Source organism: Gobio gobio (assembly GCF_949357685.1).
Source record: "Gobio gobio genome assembly, chromosome: 4".
NCBI classification, from domain to species: domain Eukaryota; kingdom Metazoa; phylum Chordata; class Actinopteri; order Cypriniformes; family Gobionidae; genus Gobio; species Gobio gobio.
In genome coordinates this window covers 29,490,691-29,514,388 of record NC_137100.1, presented here as the reverse complement: position 1 = coordinate 29,514,388, position 23,698 = coordinate 29,490,691, and the positions used below count along the sequence as shown (strand labels likewise).

General features: G+C 35.8%; 1 protein-coding gene across 5 annotated transcripts in view; it reads right to left on the bottom strand.

Annotated features, from left to right (window-relative positions):
• Positions 1-23,698, bottom strand: part of slc4a4a (solute carrier family 4 member 4a) — an 88,231-nt gene that overhangs the window by 16,816 nt on the left and 47,717 nt on the right. For 2 of the 5 annotated variants that reach the window (XM_079815055.1, XM_079815053.1), the window contains 9 exons: positions 19,683-19,862; positions 14,167-14,243; positions 9,381-9,538; positions 8,346-8,433; positions 7,659-7,813; positions 6,244-6,357; positions 5,386-5,560; positions 3,833-3,966; positions 2,032-2,303 (listed from right to left, as the gene is read on the bottom strand). In XM_079815055.1, coding sequence (XP_079671181.1) covers positions 2,032-2,303; positions 3,833-3,966; positions 5,386-5,560; positions 6,244-6,357; positions 7,659-7,813; positions 8,346-8,433; positions 9,381-9,538; positions 14,167-14,243; positions 19,683-19,862 — 1,353 coding nt within the window. Of the gene's footprint in view, positions 1-2,031; positions 2,304-3,832; positions 3,967-5,385; positions 5,561-6,243; positions 6,358-7,658; positions 7,814-8,345; positions 8,434-9,380; positions 9,539-14,166; positions 14,244-16,092; positions 16,189-19,682; positions 19,863-23,698 lie in introns of all 5 variants that reach the window. The other 3 variants (XM_079815051.1, XM_079815052.1, XM_079815054.1) reach the window with 3 other exon arrangements.

The following is a 23,698-nucleotide window of genomic DNA, read 5'->3' as shown; positions in this document are numbered from 1 at the left end:
GGCCTTTAGATTAGACTGACCTTATATGATGCTGATCTGATTAAATCTCTAGGAGGAGTTCATTAAAGGACAACATCTGGAAATGCCAAAAACTGCAAACATTTTGCAGAGAAAATGCAAAATGTTTCACTTCCTGTTGGTTTTCAGACTTTGCTCCCATGGACTTTTTTGTAGGTATTGCTGTTACATGTGTGTACCGAATGTCATACCTATACATGAAACGTAGCGCAACCAGCACTTAATTGAAATTTTTTAGGTGGTGCTATCGAGCCATTTTGCCACACCTAATTCCGAAACCTATTTCAGATGTAAATTTTCACCACTTCTGCTGCTTGTGCAAAGTTTCATGAGTTTTTGAGCATGTTTAGGCCCTCAAAAATGCGAAGAATAATAGACTGAGCAATTACAATAGGGTCCTGACACCAACGGTGCTCGGGCCCTAATTAATAGCAACAATATAATTATATCCAGGAAAAAAATTACAACTGAACTGAATGTTTGTGTACCTGCTTATTACTACAGGGCGTACTGATTTTTGGATTTAATGACCCCCTGTGGTGAAAATCAAGTTTATATGTCTATGTAATGAAATATGCTTTAAGACGAACCATGTGCAAATTCATCAGTCAACACCTTTGCTGAGTATTTTCTCCTTAAAATGGCAGTTTACCAAAGATTGCCCATGTTCTCTATGTCACAAACTTGTAACCAATCCTGTCAATGTGCGGGCGGAATTTAGCATTTTTTAACATTTATCATTAATTATGCTGCGAAGCTGGGAAGTCTCAAGAGAAGCCAGGTTATGACGGTATATTTTTCTGTTGATATGAAAAACCGTGTACATTTAGCAATATAGCAGGTCAATTATGTATATCATGTTTATTATGATGTTATGATATACTATATGCTTAAGTTGTTCAAAGCGTTTCTAAGGATACTGATTTTTAGAAGGCAGCTGTCTGACTCTGAGATGGCAAACGGGAACATGGTTTGTGTAACATTAGCAACACATTTTTAGCTGTTTGATAACGTAGTCAAGCACAAGGCTAATCATATTAATTACCGTTATGTGTCCAACGTTACACAGAGAGCGATACATAAAACGCATTGCCATTATGATACATCGACTTGTATACTTGTGTACTCTTTCACTTCCTCTTCTTCTGAATCATTTTCTGGTTCAATCATATATGGCTGAATTAAACCAGAATTTCCACTTGCCAGTGTGTAGCATTTACTACAGTAAAGTTGAGCAAGTGTATCTCTGAGCTGGTGAGATTGAGTGGAGACGGGAACTAATTTGCATATTCATAAGGTCACTTTTGAAAACATTTAAATATGTCATTTTGGTGATCAAAGATGAGTTTACGCGATAATATTATTGACTACAGGGGGAAGTTAGGGACAAAAACAATCATGTAGGTCTAAAATATCACTTGAGGACCAGACATAGTAAAACAAAAGGGAAAGTTAAATATTTATGCTGGCCATATTTAAAAAAACGTTTGCCAGATGTAGACCTGGACACATTTCAAAAACAGCTGTACACGACTCACAAGCCAGACATAAACATCCATCCCCATCAAACTATAATGCTTCCACGGTTTGTGTATCAGTATAGATTAAGCAATCTTCAATAAACTTTCAATTCATACTCAGGCAAAATTGCTATCAAACTACTAGGTAGGCAAGCAGGGGAATGAAAGTATGGTCACTGCACTTAAACTCAGAGTAGCACCTTTTGGATCCAAACCAAGGGGAAAAAGATCACTTTGTGCTACATCATATTTGCTTCACTGAGCAAAATAATGTTACATATGCATCAGTAATTTTTTTTTTTTCCCTGTTTGGTCAGCACTCATCATTTCTTGCATCTCGTGTGGGGGCTTAGGAAGGCGACTCGTAATTTAAAATGAAAGTAAAAATTTAGGTCAGTTTACAGACTTGCAAATGAATAAAGGTTTAGACGGTTCGATTTGCATCTAAACATCTAAAAGAAAACATCAGCTTAAGTCAAGTACCAGATCTTACCATCAGTGGGCGCCATGCACATGCAGTCATACTGCGTGACATAATCGATTTTATAGTCTGAGTTGATTGGGTAATAGTGGGCCAACTTCAGCATCTTCTTGAAAGCGTCATAGATGAAGATGAAGCTGATGAGTGACGAGAAGCCCTCTTCTGTAAATCGGGTGAAATACTGCACCAGGAAGCTGGCATCAGTGGCCACCAAGACCAGACAGTAGAAGGCCGACCACAGGCCGATCCAAAGACGGAACTCTAGGTAGTCAAAGTCATTATCCCTGCAGAAAATAGTATGGACAGAAAATTAACTCATGTCCTCCCACTTTCAAATCATACAGCAATGAAAAGTACACTACCACTTAAAAGTTTAGGGTCGGTAAAGTTTTTAAAGATGTTTTTTAAAGAAGTCTCTTACTAAGGCTCAAATTATTTGATCAGAAATACAGTAAAAGCAATAATATTGTAAAATATGATTACAGTTAAAAATAACTTTTATTCTTGAATATATTTTAAAATGTAATTTATTCCTTTGGTGGCAAAGCTGAATTTTCATCAGCCATTACTCCAGTCTTCAGTGTCACATGATCCTTCAGAAATCAGATCATTCTAATTTGCTCGAGAATAATTTATTATTATCAATGTGGAAAACAATTGTGTTGCTTAATATTGTTGTGCAAACTGATACTTGGAACATGGTAAATTCTTTTACTGAGAATTATGATCAATTTAATGCATCCTTGATGAATAAAAGTACTTATTTCTTTCTTAAAAAAGAAAAAGAAAAATCTTACTGACCCCGAATCTTAGTTTCAGTAAATTACAAAATAGTCAGTATATACAGTAGTTATTTTTTTACATTTACATTTATGTATTTAGCAGACGCTTATATTCATAGCAGACGCTTATGTTCATAGCGACTTAAAGGGATAGTTCACCCCAAAATGAAAAATTACTTCATGATTTACTCAAGCCATCCTAGGTGTATGACATTCTTCTTTCAGACGAATACAATCAGAGTTATATTAAAAAATGTCCTGACTAATCCAAGAATTATAATGGCAGCCCAAAATTTGAAGCCAAAAAGTGTATCCATCCATCATTAAAGTAATCCATACGGCTCAGAGGGGTTAATAAAGGCACTCTGAAGCTAATTGATGGGGTTGTGTGAGAAAAATATCCATATTTAAAAGTTTATGAAGTAAAATATCTAGCTTCCGGCTAGCGGACCGTCTTCCATTTTTATGAAAAAAGCCTAAGTGTTTTGAACTGTGAGAGGCGTTACACTTTCTTCAAAAGTTGAATGCAGAAGATATTTTACTTTATAAAGTTTTAAATATGGATATTTGTCTTACACAAACCCATCGATTCACTTCAGAAGGGCTTTATTAACCACCCGGAGCCGTGTGGATAACTTTTATAATGGATGGATGCACTTTTTTGTGCTTAAAATTTTGGGCTGCCATTCACTGCCATTATAATGCTTGGATTAGCCAGGACTTTTTTAACATAGATGGATACAATCGGAGTTAAAAGAAGAATTTAATATACACCTAGGATGGCTTGAGGGTGAGTAAATTATGGGATCATTTTCATTATTGGGTGAACTATCCCATTAAGAAGGCAATAAACACGAGAAGTGCTAGTAATATAGTTTCAGACAGCATTCAGAATAGTGCAGGATGCAGTTAAGTGCTCATGTAAGAGTTGGTAGCTGTTTCTTGAATTTTGTCAGGGATTTGGCTACCTCTAAAAGGGCTTAAAATTCACAGTTTGCGATGTTACATTGTGAACAAAGATGATCAAGCACCTGCTGAAGTTGAAGAGCAGCCTTTCGAAAACCAGCACTGGCCCCGTACTGCTGAGAATGATCAGAGGCTGCCCAGCCAGGAGACAGAAGATGGCTCCAGTGACCGCTGTACCCAGAAAGCTCTCCAGCACACCCTTCACCCAACACACAATAAAGAAGAGTCAAAGGGTTATGGAAAAACCCAACTGAGGCTCAGTCACAATCACGTTACCTGCAAAGAAAGTCTGTTTAAGTGAAGTGTGTTTTAATCCCTGTTTGGACGGGACAAGTTTTCCTGAGGAGGTTATGGGAAATTCATCATTGTTCCCAAACATGCTTTGAGGATGTGTGAGAAGAAACAAGCACAGATTTGCAAGGGATAATTTCACAAAGCATATTACCTACTGTTTTACAGTTAACTCAAAGCTACTCTGAGAAATTAAATCGAAAGACCTTGTTTACACAAATGGCTCCAAATTGAATCTGAATTAATCCCTTAATTAATACTTTCCTTAATTATGTACATAATGTTAACATTAGTCTTCAATGGATGTATTATTCATTTCAAGCACACTTTAGCTACCTTAATTTAATTAATTGTTTTTATTACCCAAAAACTTTTAGTTTGCATGACCTTCTGAAAAACCCATACCCAGACAACAGACACTCCCACCTCAGTAATAACTAACCTTGTCCAAAGTAGTATAGACTAATCCTTCTGAAACAGTGCTTATGAGAACTGTTGTGATGAACTGCCATTGAAGAGACATGTGACTTCATGTTACAGTTTGCTCTGCAATTTAAATCCCATCTGAATCAATCATGTTTGTGTTATTTTCTCACGCAACCTTAGTATAAATTGCCAGTTAATGGCTAACTCAAGCACCCTCTGAGAAATCTAATCCCGTCCAAATGAGAATGTCTGTGATTGTGGAATATTATTAGTACTTCATCTGTCTTTTGACCTTTATCAAATACTGTTGCCTAAAGCCTGCTACACCTTCATTAAGGATTTAGACCTTTTGTTGAGTAAAATAACAAACAACAGTTGGTGGTTAAAATAGTCCTGACAACCCATTTGACGCAAGTCAATAAGAGTCTGATCTACTCCGGACTACTTAGAACAATCTTGATTAATTCCCTTGTTTAATTTTATACATGTTATAATGTATATATGAATAATAATAATTAATAATAATATATAAATATAAATAGATCTAAATTGCACTACTATGTTAGCTGACATACTGAGGGGTTTTCCTGAGCTAAAATATTGTCAAAAGACATGTGCAGTAGCTCTCAGCATTCGTTTTTATAACTAAATATATGAACTGAAGCTAAATATATGAACTGTGAGATTACTAACTGGCCTTTGAACTAGAAGTGATATTTCAAAAAGAGGGCAGAGTAGAATGCGTCCCAGTATGCGTCAGTTAAAGATTGACCCAAACTGAATTACATTGTAATCTCTGGCAAGGTTTGACTGATTCTTATTTAGAAAGGCTGGGCATAGAGAGCACATGGCACATCTGTAATCTCATGAAGTTTCCTATGATTTGCAGTTGTATCTTCACCTGCATGTTCTCTGTGGCGTCGCCCAGCAATCCTCCGAATGTGATGGCATTGGTTACAGTTCCCAGGTAGATAAAAAGAATGGCAGACAAAGACTGGATGTGTAGTCCATCGTAGAAATCACTGAAGAAAAAGGGAGCTTTTCTTTTGATATCAAGAATAAGGCCTCCACAAAACCTGAAGAAACAAAATATGATATGCGTTAATTCTTATACTCATAGTGATTTTCATAAATTTCATAAAATTTCTACATGTTATCTTATTTTGCCATCCTCTATTCAAAGATGTGTTGTCACTTTGGACAGTGAGGTTCAAAAATCTGAAAATCTGGGATCCAATTTCCAATTGAAAAATATATATTTTAAAACTAAATGTTAAAACATGCAATGAACATGAAATATTATTATATACTATTTCAAGGTCGGTAATCAAAAGCGAAAGGGGGGTACACCAAATACTAAAACATTTTGAAATTAATTTTAATTTTATTTATAAATAGAAACATTTTCACTAGTGGACTATGTAATAATATAAAAAGTAATATGTTTATTGGTATTATGAATTGGTAACAGCAAAAACATCTATTTAGTGCCAAAGTGGTACAAGGTACCATGGTACAAGGCAGTTCTTTGCCAAAGGTCAAGGTGTTTCTAAAACAATAGTGGGAATGTACTGTACTAGAAAATCAAATCTAATGTACTGCGTAAACAGAGCACATGCTGACTCCAGTGTTTGACTAATATTAAGATAATTCTAGTCATTTAGAAAGGAACACGAACAAACCTTTATCTGAACTAAACCATGGTGTTCAAAGAACATAATCTGTTCCTTCAGAAGAATTTATACAAACATTAACTCACTTCCCCGTCTTCTTCAGCTCATCGCCTACTGCGTGCCCCCCGCCCCCGTCTCCACCGCTGTGAGGCGTGTCTCCATTCATCTGTGAGCTGTCCCCTCCAGCATACATGTTCTTTCTGGACAATATAAACAAATGGAGATTGTTAAACAAGACACTTCAATGTCATTAATGTCCTGAAATAACTTATAGAGGAGGAAAGAAAACAGAGAAGAAAGATGACAAGACACACCCGTAAACTCTTTATAAGTCACTTTAAGCCCCCAGCCTGAAGTTAACTAAACATCCTGTAAGCTTGTACCCTGGTCGCCCACACAAATGTGCAATAAGAAATAAAAATACAAGATAGACGTGGTTATACCATGGCATTGTTCAAATTATAATCTAAATGCCATGATATATGAAAATGGTACTCGTTCAATCATCCAGATAATCACTCAAACCAAGAAATGATAGCGAACGAAAGGACGATAAACTGATAAAATTATCAAACAATTGATAGAATGATAAAACAACAGATAAAATGAGAGATAAAGAAAGAACGATTGAACAATAGATAAAATGGTTGATCAAACAAAACAGATAACCGATCAAACAGATAAAACTAAAAACAAACAGAGAGACAGGAAAAATGATACAAAATGAAATAAAACTATTTACAACAGACAGATAGGTGAAAACAATAAAATGAGATAAAACAATAAAAGAACTGAGCAATAGAGATGGAGACAGACAAAGAACTGAGCAATAGAGATGGAGACAGACAGACAGACAGACAGATGATAGATAGATAGATAGATAGATAGATAGATAGATAGATAGATAGATAGATAGATAGATAGATAGATAGATAGATAGATAGATAGATAGATAGATAGATAGATAGATAGATAGATAGATAGATAGATAGATAGATAGATGAAACAGTTCAGATTGTTGCTTACATTCAACAACCCTTGAATGCATGTACGAGGACTGCTGTGTGTAATATGTTGTGTACACTGTGTGTGATGCTGGTGTGACTGCATGCTGCGGGCACACAGCTCTGCTTTTCTGCTTTTTGTATTCAGGTGGCAGGATAAAACGGCACCCTGCTGTCACTTCACCTGAAGCCAAAGAGAGGTGACGCACTTCATCTAATTAACTGCTGCTCTGCTCCTTCACACTGAATGAATGAATGGCCTTTGTTCGCACAGACCTGGCTGGCTGGCCTTTGAAACTACTTCCTGATCATTTGTGACATATAACACACTGTATATGGCTTAAAAAAAACAATATATATTTGACATATAAAAGCACAGGCACAGAAATTATATCCGACCATCATATGAGTCAAAATAGGAACATTGACAGAGTCTGATGTGAGATATTGGTGGGGCTTCAGCAAAATAAAGTTACAGGCTGATATACATCAATTACCTTTTATCAGAGGAGGGCAGGGATTTTGGAGGCTCTATCCTGATGGCAGGGTCCCATTCTCCAGGAGGGAGGACGATGACCTCATCCAAGAACTCGTCAATGCCAGCGAGGAGATCTTGTCTGTCCTTGGCTTTGTACGCAATTTCATGGAAGACCTTGATAAGAGAACAGTTATTACTGGCCAACTCTCCACACACAATCCAATCCAACTAATCCTTTTTTTCTTCTTTTTTTTTCTCTCATTTCAGGCACAGCTACACAGTATCAGAACATGTAGGCTATGTTCACACAGTCAGTGTTTGGTTTTTGAGTTGGCCTGTTCATACAGCAGTTTAATGTACAGATATGGCTCAAATACTATTTTTTTTTAGATGAACAACAGCCTTGAGTAACATATACAATATGTGCACCAAACTCTCAACATGTGAGAGAAATTAAAAGTTTAAGTTGAAAAGCTAAATTATTAAAACTAAAACTGAAATATAAATAAATCAAAGCTAAATAGAAATAAATAAATAAAAAACTAATGTAAATGACAAAAACAACAGAATTAATATAACAGTAAAATAACACTAGTTCTGTTACAGAATGCAGTTGTTCATAAACAAACAAGAATGAGCGCAACAATATTTAGCAGTATAAAACAGGATTGACAACCATTTTCGGCTTAGATTAGCCTCTATGTACCTCATCAGACATCAGGGTAGCGATTGCTCTACCAATTTCATGGTATGACTTGGCTTTGCCTTTGGGTCCAAGCAGAATGAACAGAAATCTGGTGACAACAAGACAATAACAAATATTAGCACACTTAATGTAAAACATACACATGTAATGCCATTTCATGGCATAACATGGCATTCTGACTTATTTACACTGTTAAAGAGTTGTATTCTCATGCTAAACATGGCCACAATTTCAAAAAAACGAGTTGGACGTATGACAAAGTATTTCTGTGCCAAATACATACGTTTTTTTGAGTATGGCCCTGTATGACTTCCTAAAGGGTGGAATTGCTTGTATGAGCACTTTTCCCGGATGAGCGCCAGCGCACATCAACCAGAGTGAGAGCAAGAGTGCGCCCATCAAAACGAGCTTCGTTCGGGTTAGGGAAGCCGTCGGCAGCACTGTCATTTTGTTTTTAGACCACAAAATCAACAGTGTCACTAAAGAAGTGTGTTTCTGGTTGTGAGGGAAAGATAACCTTGTTCAGCTTCCCAAATAACCCAGTGTTAAGGAAACAGTGGATGCAGTTTGTTTTTATGGGGCAGCAACGTGTGAGTTCTGCAAGTGTGTTTGTTTGTTCCCTATCACGAATCGAAACCGCAGGCGGTGAGTGAAACTGCAACAAATGTCTGTGTTTTATTGGTAATCGGCGCGTAAGTGCATATAATGTAAACAACACAAATATATAGTGAATCAAAGGTTATCCAGGGATGATGTATTTTTTGTGTGTGTGTGCGTGCTCGTGTCACTTTAGCTCCGCCCACTCCACAAGCTCGTCTGTTTTCGGAAAGAATCTTTTATAAATGATAAAACTAAAGACTCTTCGGAGATTTGAAGGATACAATACTACTCTGTAGGTACTCAAGATTAATATGAGACTGGCAGAAACTGTGTGTGTTATGTACCATTTAATGAAAGTTTCTTTTTTAACCGAACACCCCTTCACCACTACTTTTATTTCCCTCCTTGGCCTTGTGGGATGAAAGCAGGTCATACCTGGTGGGCACAGGCACTTCAGTCAGCGCCCCCAACATGACTGCCTGCTGCAGCCTCACAAAGGCCACAAAAGGACTGTCCAGGAAGTCCACTTCTCCAACGAGAACATTGGAAGCTTCAGCATCTCTGGGCAGCTTCTTCATAAACTTGTTCTTCAGCTGGACACATGCAGGATGGTATTTTAATGAAGCTCGATAAAAAAGAAGAAACGGATGAACAAAGTGCACAAATCAGGCCCTAACCCATGACCTCATTAAACATGTTGCCCGGCTGGCATTTTGTGCCAAGACTTTCCTATGGTGTGATGAATTCAACAGCTGCAACTGTCCAGCTAATGGAAATTACAAAGATTGGTGGTTGTAGGTAGGATGGTTCATTCTAGGGTTCAGCAAAGGCCCACTGTGACTCCTGCATTCTTTTGCTCTTAACTCAGAGGAACCAGTGGTAACCAGTATAAAGAACTGTTAAATTAATTTTATTTATATGGGCTGTTGTTGTTCCTACCAGTGATAAAATGAAGGCCAACTTCAAAGCAGTGGCATCTGCCAGCTCAGTCTTTGACCTCATGCCAAATGTGAAATTTACAAGCCAAAGATAATTAGTACACCCTGCTCACATAACCATAAATTGTTTAGCAACTGTAACTGGTGCCTTCAAGGTCATTATTGCACATTTTAATAGCTAAAAGTGTTATTTCACAATTACTCATGCTTATTGCGTATATAAAGTACTTTTATATGTTTATTACTTCCAAAAATGTAAACACTCATTCTTTAACAGTAAGACTAGCGCACATGAGAGAAATCCAGTGACGTTAATTAGGAAGCTCATAAATCAGATTTTGACAGCTCTGCTGATAACCTAAAGACGAGGTTCCAGTGTCAGTCATTCATAAACCAGTTCCCCAGTATACTGCCAATACATAAACAAAAACATCCTCCCTGAAAGTCTTATTTAACAGGCAGAGTAAGCAGTTTAGTTAACAATTGACAGAACAGCTCTAGCAAGCACAATGGAAAACGTTTAACTTGGAGCACCTGAGCACATGACAAGACAGACCTCTCATCATCAGCAGCACCACAGATCATCTTTTTTGAAGGTCTTTTATTCGCTTTTATTCCATTACATTGTAGCAAAACGACCCTAACACGGGTTATCATTGCACTACAGCTCAGCTATCAGATCAAATTAGTGCATGAATGGGATTAGCGCATGAAAATAGTGATGAATGGGATGACTATGTGTCTTGTTTTAAAAAAAAGATTACTCATTTTATAAACTTGACATGTTTTGGTCAAATTGGGAAAAAAAAGGTTTTATAACTTCTCGGAAAACCCTGATGATGCCTTTAATCTTTGTAAATACTTTGTAGATACTTTGTAGATACAGTATAACTAGTTAAGGAAGATCATATTTTATTTGTACATGGAGATGTACTGAAAGGTTGTCTTTTTCGTTATGCTTATTTATGTTGTGTTTTTTCCCCTTGTGATTTGGTTCGTCGTGTCAATCTCATGTCGTTCGACACCTGTAAGACCTTCGTTCATCTTGGGAACACAAATGAAGATATTTTTGATGAAATCTGAGAGTTTTCAGTCCCTCCATTTGGAGCAACGCAATGTAAACATTCAAGGTCCAGAACGATAAGAAAGACATTATTAAAGTAATCCATGCGACTTGTGACGCGAGTGCTTTGTTCGCAAAAAGCAAACAAACACATAACTTACTCTTTATTTACAAAATAATATTATCCAAAGCGTTGAGTCAACAACACACATGCATCATGTTGTAAATAAAGTGGTAAATGATGGGGTTTTTTTGTGCAAACAAAGCACTTGCGTCACATGGGTTACTTTAAAATGACATATTTTCTTATCATTCTTGACCTTGAATGTGTAAATTGCGTTGCACCCACTGGAGGGACTGAAAGCTCTCAGATTTCATCCAAAATATCTTAATTTGTCTTCTGAAGATGAACGAATGTCTTAAAGGTTTGGAATGACATGAGGGTGAGTAATTAATGACAGAATTTTCATTTTTGGGTGAACTAGCCCTTTAAATCTGGTCTATCACCAGATGTGGTATACGTAATTCACACATAAATGTGTGACTTAACTTACTTTTTGGTTTATAACAAATTAATGTGGTCTGTTCATTAAACAAATACATAATAAGGCTTCAGAATAGAAGTTATTTGAACTACTTCATGATACTTTTGAGTGATTTTTAAGCCTCCTTCCTAAGGAAAGATAGTCATATGCATTTGGAACATGAGGGTGAGTAAATTAAGACATTTTGGGTGAAGTATACCATTAACGCAGTGTTTGCTTGATTAAAGAAAGAAGGCTGAGACGAAAGAGGGAACCCAATATCATCATATCATCCCTGCTTTGTGAGAATAACCTTTGTAGAAACTCAACATTTCAACTCATTCTTAATCATCTGGGAATTTAGAAAGCAAAGCTACCATGGAGTAATACAAATGATCTTAACCATGAATGAAACAATAACAAGTGAGGAAGTGATGGCCATAGATGGAGATGAGCGATGTCATGTTAACTGGAGGCCAGATTGTAGACAGCATTACCAGAGAAGCGTAAAGGGGTGATTAAGGTATTAGAAGGACACACCTTAAGTAACCCATAGTGTTTATCTCAGACTTATATGAATGTTTACCTCTTAGCTTCATTCAGAGTAGCTAATATGTAGAAGTCAAAGAAGGGTCGGCAGATGGTCATGTCTCATCAATTCATTGACTTCAGCAGCATAATATGCTGAATGCCATACAAAGCGGTCTTACATTGTATGTATTCCGATTTTATTAAAGGTAAGTAACTTCTGACCTTTCAATACATCACACACCCCAATCAATTTCCATTAAAATCAAATATTACATCTCTACCGCAGCTGTCCAGCTCTCTGGCAGGTAGTATGTGATGTGGAAAGGCTTAGTGTCATCTCTGATACTAGAGTACTTCCACCGATAGAGCAAGCAATGCTTTACTACATCAGTCGGTCAACACGGTATGACAGCCAACATTTTGTGTAGCCAAGCCATGGAACTGATGACTTCCTGTTGGAGCTAATGTAAATGGATGGCTGTCAACCAAAATCTCTGCAAATATATGTTTAAATAAATGCTTTCCAATTTAAAAAGTGTTTCTGTTTGCTCATATTGTGTTTGTCTTATTATTATCACTCTTAATAAAATGTAATAAAACTATTTTGTCAATACTTGAAAGACTAATAAATTCATGGTCCTTCCTTAGGGGGGCACTCACACTGAGGAAAAAAAGTCAAGGTAATCTTGTCCTACATTAAAGAAAGAAGCCTTAATAAATTTGACATTAAGTTAGCTCAATTTAGAACAGCAATATTATAAATAAAAAAAATCATTATACAAAGGGGGAAATGATTCATCGCTCTAAACCACCATACCAAATCACTCAAAAATACTTCATTTTCTTTAGGTTACCATTCATTTCCAGATTCTGTGAATGTCTAATCTCAGAAAGCAGGAATGACGTCACCAAGAAAGAAAAAAAAGCTAAAGTGTGACAAGCCACAAGGCTTTCACAGTGCACGACACAAAGCCGAGCCACCCCTCAATCTGTGCTTACAATTGCAATCTGTCCATGTCTCTGGGCCCCCCTCACACAAGCAGTCTGTCAATCCCCCACTCTGCCACAAGGGGCAAGGGGCATCTCCTCAGAGTCTGTCAACAGCTAAGGCCTTCCAGTAATCACATTCACACTAGTATTTTCTGCACAAAGCACAGAAACGCAGTCAAAAATTTGCCAGCTATTTCACATAATGCTGCGTTCAGCAAGAAGGGATGGATTCCCACGTAAAAAAGGAAAGATTCTACAATTCCTCTAAGGTGAACTTCTGTGAAGTGAGTTAATTTTTACGGGTTGTCACAGATTGACACCACCCTTATGACCTCTTGGTGCTCCCTCAATGAGAGACCAAGAACTTCTCATTAGGAATGCAAGTCTATAATTCCCACCAGCTATGTCCTTGTGTTACATGCTCCACTGCTTCTGTTCTGCTGTCCTATATGTCCTATTTTATCATTAGGAAAACAATAAAAAACCCTTTAAAAAATGTAAATAAAATTTGACATTGACTGCGTTTATGTGCTCAGACTTAAATTAGTCAATTACAGATACCATACATTCTGTCTTAATTTTTATATTTGAATATATATAAACAAAATATTTATGCTTTTTAAAGTTTGAAAGAAGCCTCTTATGCTCATCAAGGCTGCATTTATTTGATCAAAAATAGTCAAAACTGTAATATTGAGAAATTTTAAATAACCAGAAGTCCTTCTAATATGCTGGTTTGCTGCTCATTAAACATTTCGGCAACACTTTACAATAATGTTTCATTAGTTAACATTAGTTTACTACTTTAGTTAACATGAATAAGAATGAACAATACTTCTACAGCATTTATTAATCTTAGTTAATGTTAATTTCAACATTTACTGATACATTATTAAAATCAAAGTTGTATTTGTTAACATTTGTATTTTCTAATTGTTAGTTCATGTTAGTTAATACATTAATACACTAACTAATGTTAGCAAATGAGACCTCATTGTAAGTGTTACCAACATTTCTTAATATTACTAATGTTAAAATCTTTTGTGCGGCTTCATATTTTTGTGAAAATCATGATACATTTTTCCAGGATTCTTTGATGAATAGGATGTTCAAAAGAGTCATTTGGTATACACACACATACCATATGGTATATATATATATATAATTGGACTCACCTGGTCTTTCTCTGGTTTGTCTGAGATATCATTCAAGCTGCTTGATGTCAAGTTGCGATGTGTAGTGATTGGGCTACCTAAGAAAGAGTTATGAAAATGGTTAAATGAAAAAGACACAAATTAAAAGGGCGTCGTTCCATTATTTTAAAAACAAAGTTCAAAAAAGGTCAACAGAGAAACCCAAATGCAGAATAAGCAAGAGCATCTTGCATGTCAGATAAAACCAATGGGAACCAATGGGACTGACTACACTTTACAGATTATGAATATTTTATAGGGTCTGAATTGCTCGAGTCCATGCTTTTGAAACTAAAATAAATTAGAAAAGGTGATGTGCCAGGAGAGAAAGGAATCTGGTAAAAGGTTGACTATTAACCTTTCAGAGCCCAAGTCATTGTCATCATGCTGTGAAAAGCATTTGCAGGAGAACAGAACAAGCACAGTGAAGCAAAGTATTCTCAATGACACTGAAAACCTGCTCGTACTATTACTGACCAGGATTCTTGTGCTATAATGACTAAGATGCCAGTTTGGTGCAGCCAAAAGAAGAAAAAAAGTAGCCAAAAGAAGAAAAAAAGCTTTACTAATGAAGCACTCGCAACAAAAGAATAACTTGAGAAAAAATAACTTGAGAAAAAAAAAGAAAAAAGATTTTGCATCCACCTTCATAAATCCTAAATTATCTGATCAGAGCTGTTAATATATAAGGTTATGGTGATGATGATATGATATGATGTGATTATTAAAAGACTTTGGCATTGAAATCTATTAAGGGTGAATACGACAATCCATTACATAACTATGATTTTAGGACTGACTAGTTAAACACAGATGGCCACAACAACAAATAAAACGTTTTGGTAACATGGTAAAAATGTTAGAAGGGTCATTTCATACTCTCTTAAAAATAAATGTTCTTTATTGGCATTAACAGTTGTGTTAACATCCATGTAACCTTTCCGATGCACAATAGGTTATACAGACGTTAATGTTCTTTAGACTTAGACAGGTTTTTTAAAGAACCGTTGAATAAAAGGCTCTTTAAGAAACAAAAACTAATCTCCTATAGAATCACTGTGAAAACTCACTGTTGAATGAAGTGTTCAATGAACTCTTCAAAAGATCTAAGATTTGATTCATTCCTCGTGATATGACCCTTTTAAGCTACCATTCTATTCTGTCACAGCTAGTTAAGCCCATAGTATACTCCAGTATTACTACCAAGGCTAGTGTATGAGTACAGCTGAATGCATAGCCTTTCAAAAAATACTTCATTTAATAGTGTAAGTGAACACAGGCGGTCAACTCATATGCACTAGAAAGTTTAATCCTTGTCCGGTGTACGGTCTCCGGTGTGTTTCTCTCAAGAAGTTTTAACCAATAAAGACCTGGTTTCACAGACAGGGCTTAGATTAAGCCAGGATTAGGCCTTAGTTCAATAAGGATATTTAAGTAGCTTTTATAAATGTGCCTTAGATAAAAACATTACTGGTGTGCATCTTCAGATAAAACAATGGTACTGACATATTTTAAGATATGTCAGTGCAAGTTGCTTTCAGTTAAAACAGCTCAAACATGCATTTTATTCTGGGACTATCTTAAACCTTGTCTGTGAAACCGGTAGTATATGGCTTTGTACTTATTTAATCTAGTTGTGGGTTTCATTTAACCCCCGCCTTCACACAATAAATCATCAACCATCTATTGTGGTTTCCATCTTGAGTAGTTTGCTGTTGTTGTTCCGTCTCATCCATTCTTTTGGACTGTAAAACAATGGGCCAGGTTGCTGATGATAAAATTCACACCATGCGCACTGTGCGTATACCATGTTGTACACATAAAAACCTAAGTATACTTTGGACTTAACAGACTACATGGGGTGAGAGGACACATACACACATTGGCAACTGGTAAGTTGCAACTTACGAGGCCATCCCATGCTTGGACTTCCAGGGGCTCGCAACAACTCCTCAGAGGTGCGAGTCATTAGACAAGGCACTGAACTCTCAAGTGGATTACGTGCTTTTAGTGACAAGTGCAGCAGAGCATCCAAAGGGGAAAAAAATGGTAAGAAGGGTGAAAAGAAAGATTGTTAAGGTGATAGAGGTCATTTCAGTGATTATAGGTATATAAAGTTTAGCTAGCTTTGTAAAAGATTGTGTGAGACTGGAGTAAAATCTCACACATTGCTTTAAAAAAAAGGTAGAAAGGAATAGTTGGGTAAGAAGGTAGAAAAGCGAAGTTACAGCAACGTTTGTTCAGGGAATATAAAAGTTCTAGTGGATAACATTTATGTCACATTCAAAAAGTCCAATGGTCAATGAATCACACAATTCATGGTATAAAACCTGTGCATTTGAAGCCTATAATCTAATCATGATGTTTGTGTCATTTTTTTTTTTTGTCTTAACTGAAGTTATGTGAATATTACTGCCAAATATCGAATGATCCTCTTGACCATGGCCTTATTTAAAGTGACATCTCATATTATCTTTCTCAGATTAGTTAATTAAATTAGTTAATTAATTCACCAGTTCATAACAGCATATTGTGTGCATCACTGAAAAACATATGCAGACAGAGACAGAACAGACTAAACAATATCAAGGACTGACAAGGAACAAGTTATTTAAAGACCCCATGAACTCTTTCCATGTCTACTAGCTCTGTCTATATGCTTTTGTACTCCTAAAAAAATGCCAAAATGAACCTTTAACAGATATTGATGACTTATCCAGACCTACACAGATTTAGGACCAATAAAACGCTCTCTAGAATGAGAATGCCCCTCCCCCTAATTCGACCTGTAACTGACTAGCCAGAAGCCAGGAGATATATCCAGCTGCAGCCCAGCAGCACACCAGTTTCAGAACTCCAGTTTCAGAACCCCATCCACAGAACCGGAAGTGAGCGGCGCTACCCATACACGTTGTTTTCATATGGATTTTAATCGGATCGATGTCTACTATATTTAACAACAATACTTTTAAATAAAGTTATTTTCTATTCATATCCTTGAACAAGAGAAACATGCATTTAAGCCAGTGAGATGTAAACAGAAGCATGAAGGAGAATATGTTGAGTTGTGTGTGATATTTCTGTGGTGGTGAACGAATATTGAATCTGTTCACGTCTTTCACGTTTTATCATTAAAGCTTTTTTGCATTTGTCAAAAGATATTATTTGTCTTAATATTAAAGGTAACATTTTAGAATAATGGTCATTAGTTAACATTAGTTAACTACATTAGTTAACATGAACTAATAATGAACTGCACTTATAAAGCATTTATTTATCTTTGTTAATGTTAATTTCAACATTTACTAATGCTTTATTAAAATCTTGTTAACATTAGTTGCAGTGTGAACTAACATGAACAAACCATGAACAGCTGGATTTATATTAACTAACGTTAACAAAGATGAACAAATACAGTAACAAATGTATTGCTCATGGTTAGTTCATGTTAGTTAATACATTAACTAATGTTAACTAATGACCATTATTCTAAAGTGTTACCATATTAAATGATTATTAATTAATAAAACATATTCATTTCGTTTTCAGGGATGAAAACATTTTCATCTTTTCAAGTATTTCTGCAGAAATGCCATGATATGGCTTAAGAGTCTTTAAGAGTTTTTGTGTTTTAATATAACTTTTTTTGCATGTTTTTATTTTTTATTATGTGCCGTTTAAATTCGTTTTAAACCTTTTATTTTAGAAATATTTTATATATGTCCTATTTGTTTTCTTTCAGAGAAACACGTTTCACTTTAAGGCCTTGTATTAAATGGTTATTTTTATTTGCCATTTGAAAAATAGAAATGTCACATTCTCTGTCTATTATTTTCAATCGAAATAATACGATTGAATATAGAGTCAGAAACCCTTTATAACATGCTACAAGTGTATTAGGCCTAATATATTTTTAAAATAATAAAAAAAAGTTGTAGTATTGTTAAAGTAACAATAAACTACAGTGTTTGTGTCCATTAACATTAAATCTCATAGGCTATTTTCTGTCAGTATTATTTGTAACAACATGAATGTGAACAAAATAATACTAATATATCTATAGTCAAATGGGAAACACATTACAACGTTATATATTTATTAATATTTTTTAAATAAAAACTGTGAATAGTTTTAGCCTGTTTCCATGAAGTATAAACTACTGTCTTTGTATTCATTGATTTGAGCATGATCAATAGGCTATGTTTTAAAATGTTGATCATTGTACATCATGACATGCATATTATATGAACAGAAAGTGACTTTATTTAAAAGTATTGTTGTTAAATATTGCAGACATCGATCCGATCAAAATCCATGTGAAAACAGCTTATATTTAACAAAAGAAAATTACATATATGGATAGCGCAACTATGACTGTTTAAGCCCCGCCCCTCACTTCTGGTTCTGTGGATGGGGTTTTGAAACTGGTGTTCTGAAACAGGTGTTCTGCGGGGCTGCAGCTGGATACTATTGGAAGCCAGCAAATCATGTTAATAGCTGTGATGTAACTAAAGCCTACTGGTTATTAAAAAAAGACGCCACCCTTTTAATGTCATACCTAAAACCTCCTATTATAATAGGAAATACACTACTGTTCAAAAGTTTGGTGCGAGTAATATTTTTAATATTTATAAATCTTATGCTCACCAAGGTTGCATTTATTTGACAATATAATATTGTGAAACATTATTACAATTTAAAATAATTTTAATATTTCAAAATGTAATTTATACTGTGATGACAAAGCCAAATTTTCAGCAGCTATTACTCCGGTCTTCAGTGTTACATGATCCTTCAGAATTCATTATTAACGTTGAAAACAATATTGATCTTTTTTCAGGATTCTTTGACGAATATATCAATATAAGTTCAAAAGAATATCTTCAGCATTTATTCAAAATAGAAATCTTTTTTTTTTTAAATCTTAAATGTCTTTGCTGGATCAAATAAATGCATCCTGGCTGAATGAAAGTATTAATTGCTTTCAAAAAAAAAAAAAAAAAAAAAAAATATATATATATATATATATATATATATATATATATATATACTTTTTTTTTTTTTTTTTTTTTGTGGTTGCATACGTCACAATTTCAGGTGATTTCATGGAGTCTTTAACACATACAGAGACAACTACTCAATAAAATCAGCAAATTAGTTAAACATTAATTAGAAACATACATTTTTAATGCTTAACTATGTGACAGATGCTATCGAATCTGTAATCTGTAAAAAGTGGCGATGTAAATCTTCAAAATAAAGTAAAACTAATAAAACAAACAAAAAAAATGGTTCTTCCGTTATCTTTGTGAATAACACAAGAAAAATCAAAACACAAAAATCAAAGAAAAAATATTTGAACTAATTATATTTATAAAAGTGTGGGGAAAAAAACACTCCACAAAATATTACATCAAAAATAATTTTACAAAGAAAAAGGAGCTTAAAAGGAAAAAGGAGGGTTAAAAATAACTGCACCAAACTGCCACCCATATTACCATTATCCGGGGTGGAAAACAGCCTACTTGCACTGGAGACCGTCTTGCCAATGTCAGCTAAAGAGCGAAGATTGGACTTCTTGGTCTGGTGGCGATGCTTCCTCAGCAAGGTGTACATGACCTTATCTTTCAGGTCAGCTTTCAAGAGACCATTCTCAATCTGACTGTCAGTGATCATTTCTGAAAGAAACAGAGACAGGTAGACCGTGAGAAAGCAAAATAAAGGTTAGAAGAGACCTGCCTAATGGTTTTTTCACTTCTGAAGATTTTGAGGAGCTCATTACACCCCCATAACAACTGAGCAATCTTTTTATTTAAATATCAACTTTACATAACACTGTTCTTAAAACTTTTAACAAGAACTTGAAATTGAACTCTCTGAAGGAACTTGAAGTCGGTGTCAGTGAAGCGACACATTGCGTTCTATTCTTAGCCGTTAGAAGTGGACTTCTAATGAGGCAGTGGCTTGTGTATAAGATTGTCTGGTGGTTCCTGTAAGCATCTATTTTTATTAAAGAGGGTCAAAGACACGAGGCCTAAGCCCTCAGGCCCTTTTTGTGAATGGTTTGGCCCTTAATGGCTGATCCTTCAATTCATTTTTAGCTCAAAAGGCACACTATGAGGTTCACTGAGCTTAACTGAGCCAAACTTCAGATTTACTGCAAATTGATAATAGGACTTGACACATCATGCTCTGAGTAAGAGATACGAGTATACGATTCAAGAATGTGAATTAATAAATCTCACTTGAATGGTGGCAGTGGTTACAATCTCTAACCAGCCATCTAAAATCCAGACAGCAGCAGTAAATTACTCATTTTTTCAATCAATCCTCTATGGAATCGCTTATGAAATAATCACCAGAATCACATACTTTGCTAACAGTGAGTGCAGTATAGTTGTTTAACAGCCACACAATTTTCAACGTTCCTCACGCTCTGTCTGAATTCAGTATAAAAGGAATGGCCATCCTGAATGGATGCAATCACCCGTGCATCTGAACCCAGAGTTACAGCGGAGGTTGAGAGGGGAGTGTATTAAACAGAGCTATGAATACATCCTGACATGTGAGCATTTGGAAAGCAAATAAATAGATGGGCTGTTCTGGCCGAGACAATGAATGCATATCACACGTGCTTTATCTCAGTCCGTACAGTACATTTGGAAAAGCTTTTTTCTCTGAGCCTGATCTGATCTCAAGTGTTATCTTTATAATCTTTTTTTTGCCCTTTGTCCATCGACAAGGTGCCAGTGCTGGTGCCTTACATGAAACCATTCTGCATGCTTTTACTACAGAAAAAGCAGCTCAATGATTGGGGGAAAGGCTTAAAAAACCTGTTGGTACAAAACTACGATTAATGCAAAATTTTGATTGCATGAAACTAGATTGTTTGTGTGCAGTAGTCCAATTGAACAGTGACATCTTCCTCATCCACCTAAAAATACAAAATTTAATTTCAATAATGTCTGACCTTTGCATCAAAAGCAGTCTTGCTTGATCACATAAATATGCTGAATCATGTTAAAATATTTTCTAAAAACGTGTACTTTCAGCCTTATTTTTCTTGTCTGTCTAAAATAAATTGATAGGCTTATAAATAGATATAAATATCATGTGCGAACTGATTGCAATACATTTTACTTTATTGAATTAAGGTTGAATCAAAAGCTGTTTGTGATAAAGAAGTAATAAAATGTAAAGAATTTTTTTTTTTTCAAAACAAGTTTCAGAGGCAAAGACAGCAATGTGCTTTTTATTTTAAAGTTTTTTAAAGCTTATTTTAAAGCTCTTAAATCAGTGGGTCACTCGGTTTGAGTTCACAGATCCCTCTCCTGAGCACCAGCACCATTTTGGTGGAAAAAGTTAGGGCTAGTGCTAGGTATTGACACAAATTTCATGATTCGATTCAATTACGATTCGATTCAATATCAATTATTTTGGATATACAGTGGGGAGAACAAGTATTTGATACACTACAGATTTTGCAGGTTTGCCCACTTACAAAGCATGTAGAAGTCTGTAATTTTTATCATAGGTACTCTTCAACTGTGAGTGATGTCCAGAAAATCACATTGTATGATTTTTAAGTAATTAATTTGCAGTTTATTGCATGACATAAGTATTTGATGCATCAGAAAAGCAGAACTTAATATTTGGTACAGAAACCTTTGTTTGCAATTACAGAGATCATGCGTTTCCTGTAGTTCTTGACCAGGTTTGCACACACTGCAGCAGGGATTTTGGCCCACTCCTCCATACAGACCTTCTCCAGATCCTTCAGGTTTCGGGGCTGTCGCTGGGCAATACGGACTTTCAGCTCCCTCCAAAGATTTTCTATTGGGTTCAGGTCTGGAGACTGGCTAGGCCACTCCAGGACCTTGAGATGCTTCTTACGGAGCCACTCCTTAGTTGCCCTGGCTGTGTGTCTCGGGTCTTTGTCATGCTGGAAGACCCAGCCACGACCCATCTTCAATGCTCTTACTGGGGGAAGGAGGTTGTTGGCCAAGATCTCACGATACATGGCCCCATCCATCCTCCCCTCAATACGGTGCAGTCGTCCTGTCCCCTTTGCAGAAAAGCATCCCCAAAGAATGATGTTTCCACCTCCATGCTTCACGGTTGGGATGGTGTTCTTGGGGTTGTACTCATCCTTCTTCTTCCTCCAAACATGGCGAGTGGAGTTTAGACCAAAAAGCTCTATTTTTGTCTCATCAGACCACATGACCTTCTCCCATTCCTCCTCTGGATCATCCAGATGGTCATTGGCAAACTTCAGACGGGCCTGGACATGCGCTGGCTTGAGCAGGGGGACCTTGCGTGCGCTGCAGGATTTTAATCCATGACGGTGTAGTGTGTTTTCTTTGAGACTGTGGTCCCAGCTCTCTTCAGGTCATTGACCAGGTCCTGCCGTGTAGTTCTGGGCTGATCCCTCACCTTCCTCATGATCATTGACCGTCATCTTGAACTTCTTCCATTTTCTAATAATTGTGCCAACAGTTGTTGCCTTCTCATCAAGCTGCTTGCCTATAGTCCTGTAACCCATCCCAGCCTTGTGCAGGTCTACAATTTTATCCCTGATGTCCTTACACAGCTCTCTGGTCTTGGCCATTGTGGAGAGGTTGGAGTCTGTTTGATTGAGTGCATGGACAGGTGTCTTTTATACAGGTAACAAGTTCAAACAGGTGCAGTTAATACAGGTAATGAGTGGAGAACAGGAGGGCTTCTTAAAGAAAAACGAACAAGTCTGTGAGAGTAGGACTTCTTACTGGTTGGTAGGTGATCAAATACTTATGTCATGCAATAAAATCCAAATTTATTTATTTAAAAATCATACAATGTGATTTTCTAGTTTTTTTTCTAGTTTTTTTTTCTTTTTTCTTGTTCTCCCCACTGTATATCAGATACAATACATGGCAAAAAAAGGAGACAAAAAAATCTGTAAACTATCGGAGTCAGTTGGTACTACATTAGCCAACTATAATATTTAAGGTTAAAATTAACTGATTTGTATACAAACATTTAAATTACAATCAAAGTTGTTTTTTTATATATAATAATAAAGTTATAATACTACCTTTACAATTGCATATCATATTTCTACTCCAATCCGTTTTTTAAAATATAAACATTTAAATGGTGGCTGTCATAAAAACTTGACGGATTTATTCAAACATGCATTAAATATTGAAGAACATTAAAAATGTATAATGAATATGTAATATGGTGCATATATTTAGCTCCTCTCTAGAGTAAATTTTTCCAGCTGACTAACGAGTTTATGGTCACTGAACAAGTTTTATCTGAAGTAAATGTGACGTTATGTGACATTGTTTACAAGCTGGTTTATTGACATCTTTCCATGGTTGAAACACTGATTGAGTGATTATATGTGACGATATAGATTTCAGTAAGTTTTAAATAGTAAAATATTTTAATACCTTCAGATGTTCATTCATGTTTATTTCGCGCTGTAACTGGTATTAAAGCGGAAGAGATGATCAGTTCACGTGCGTTT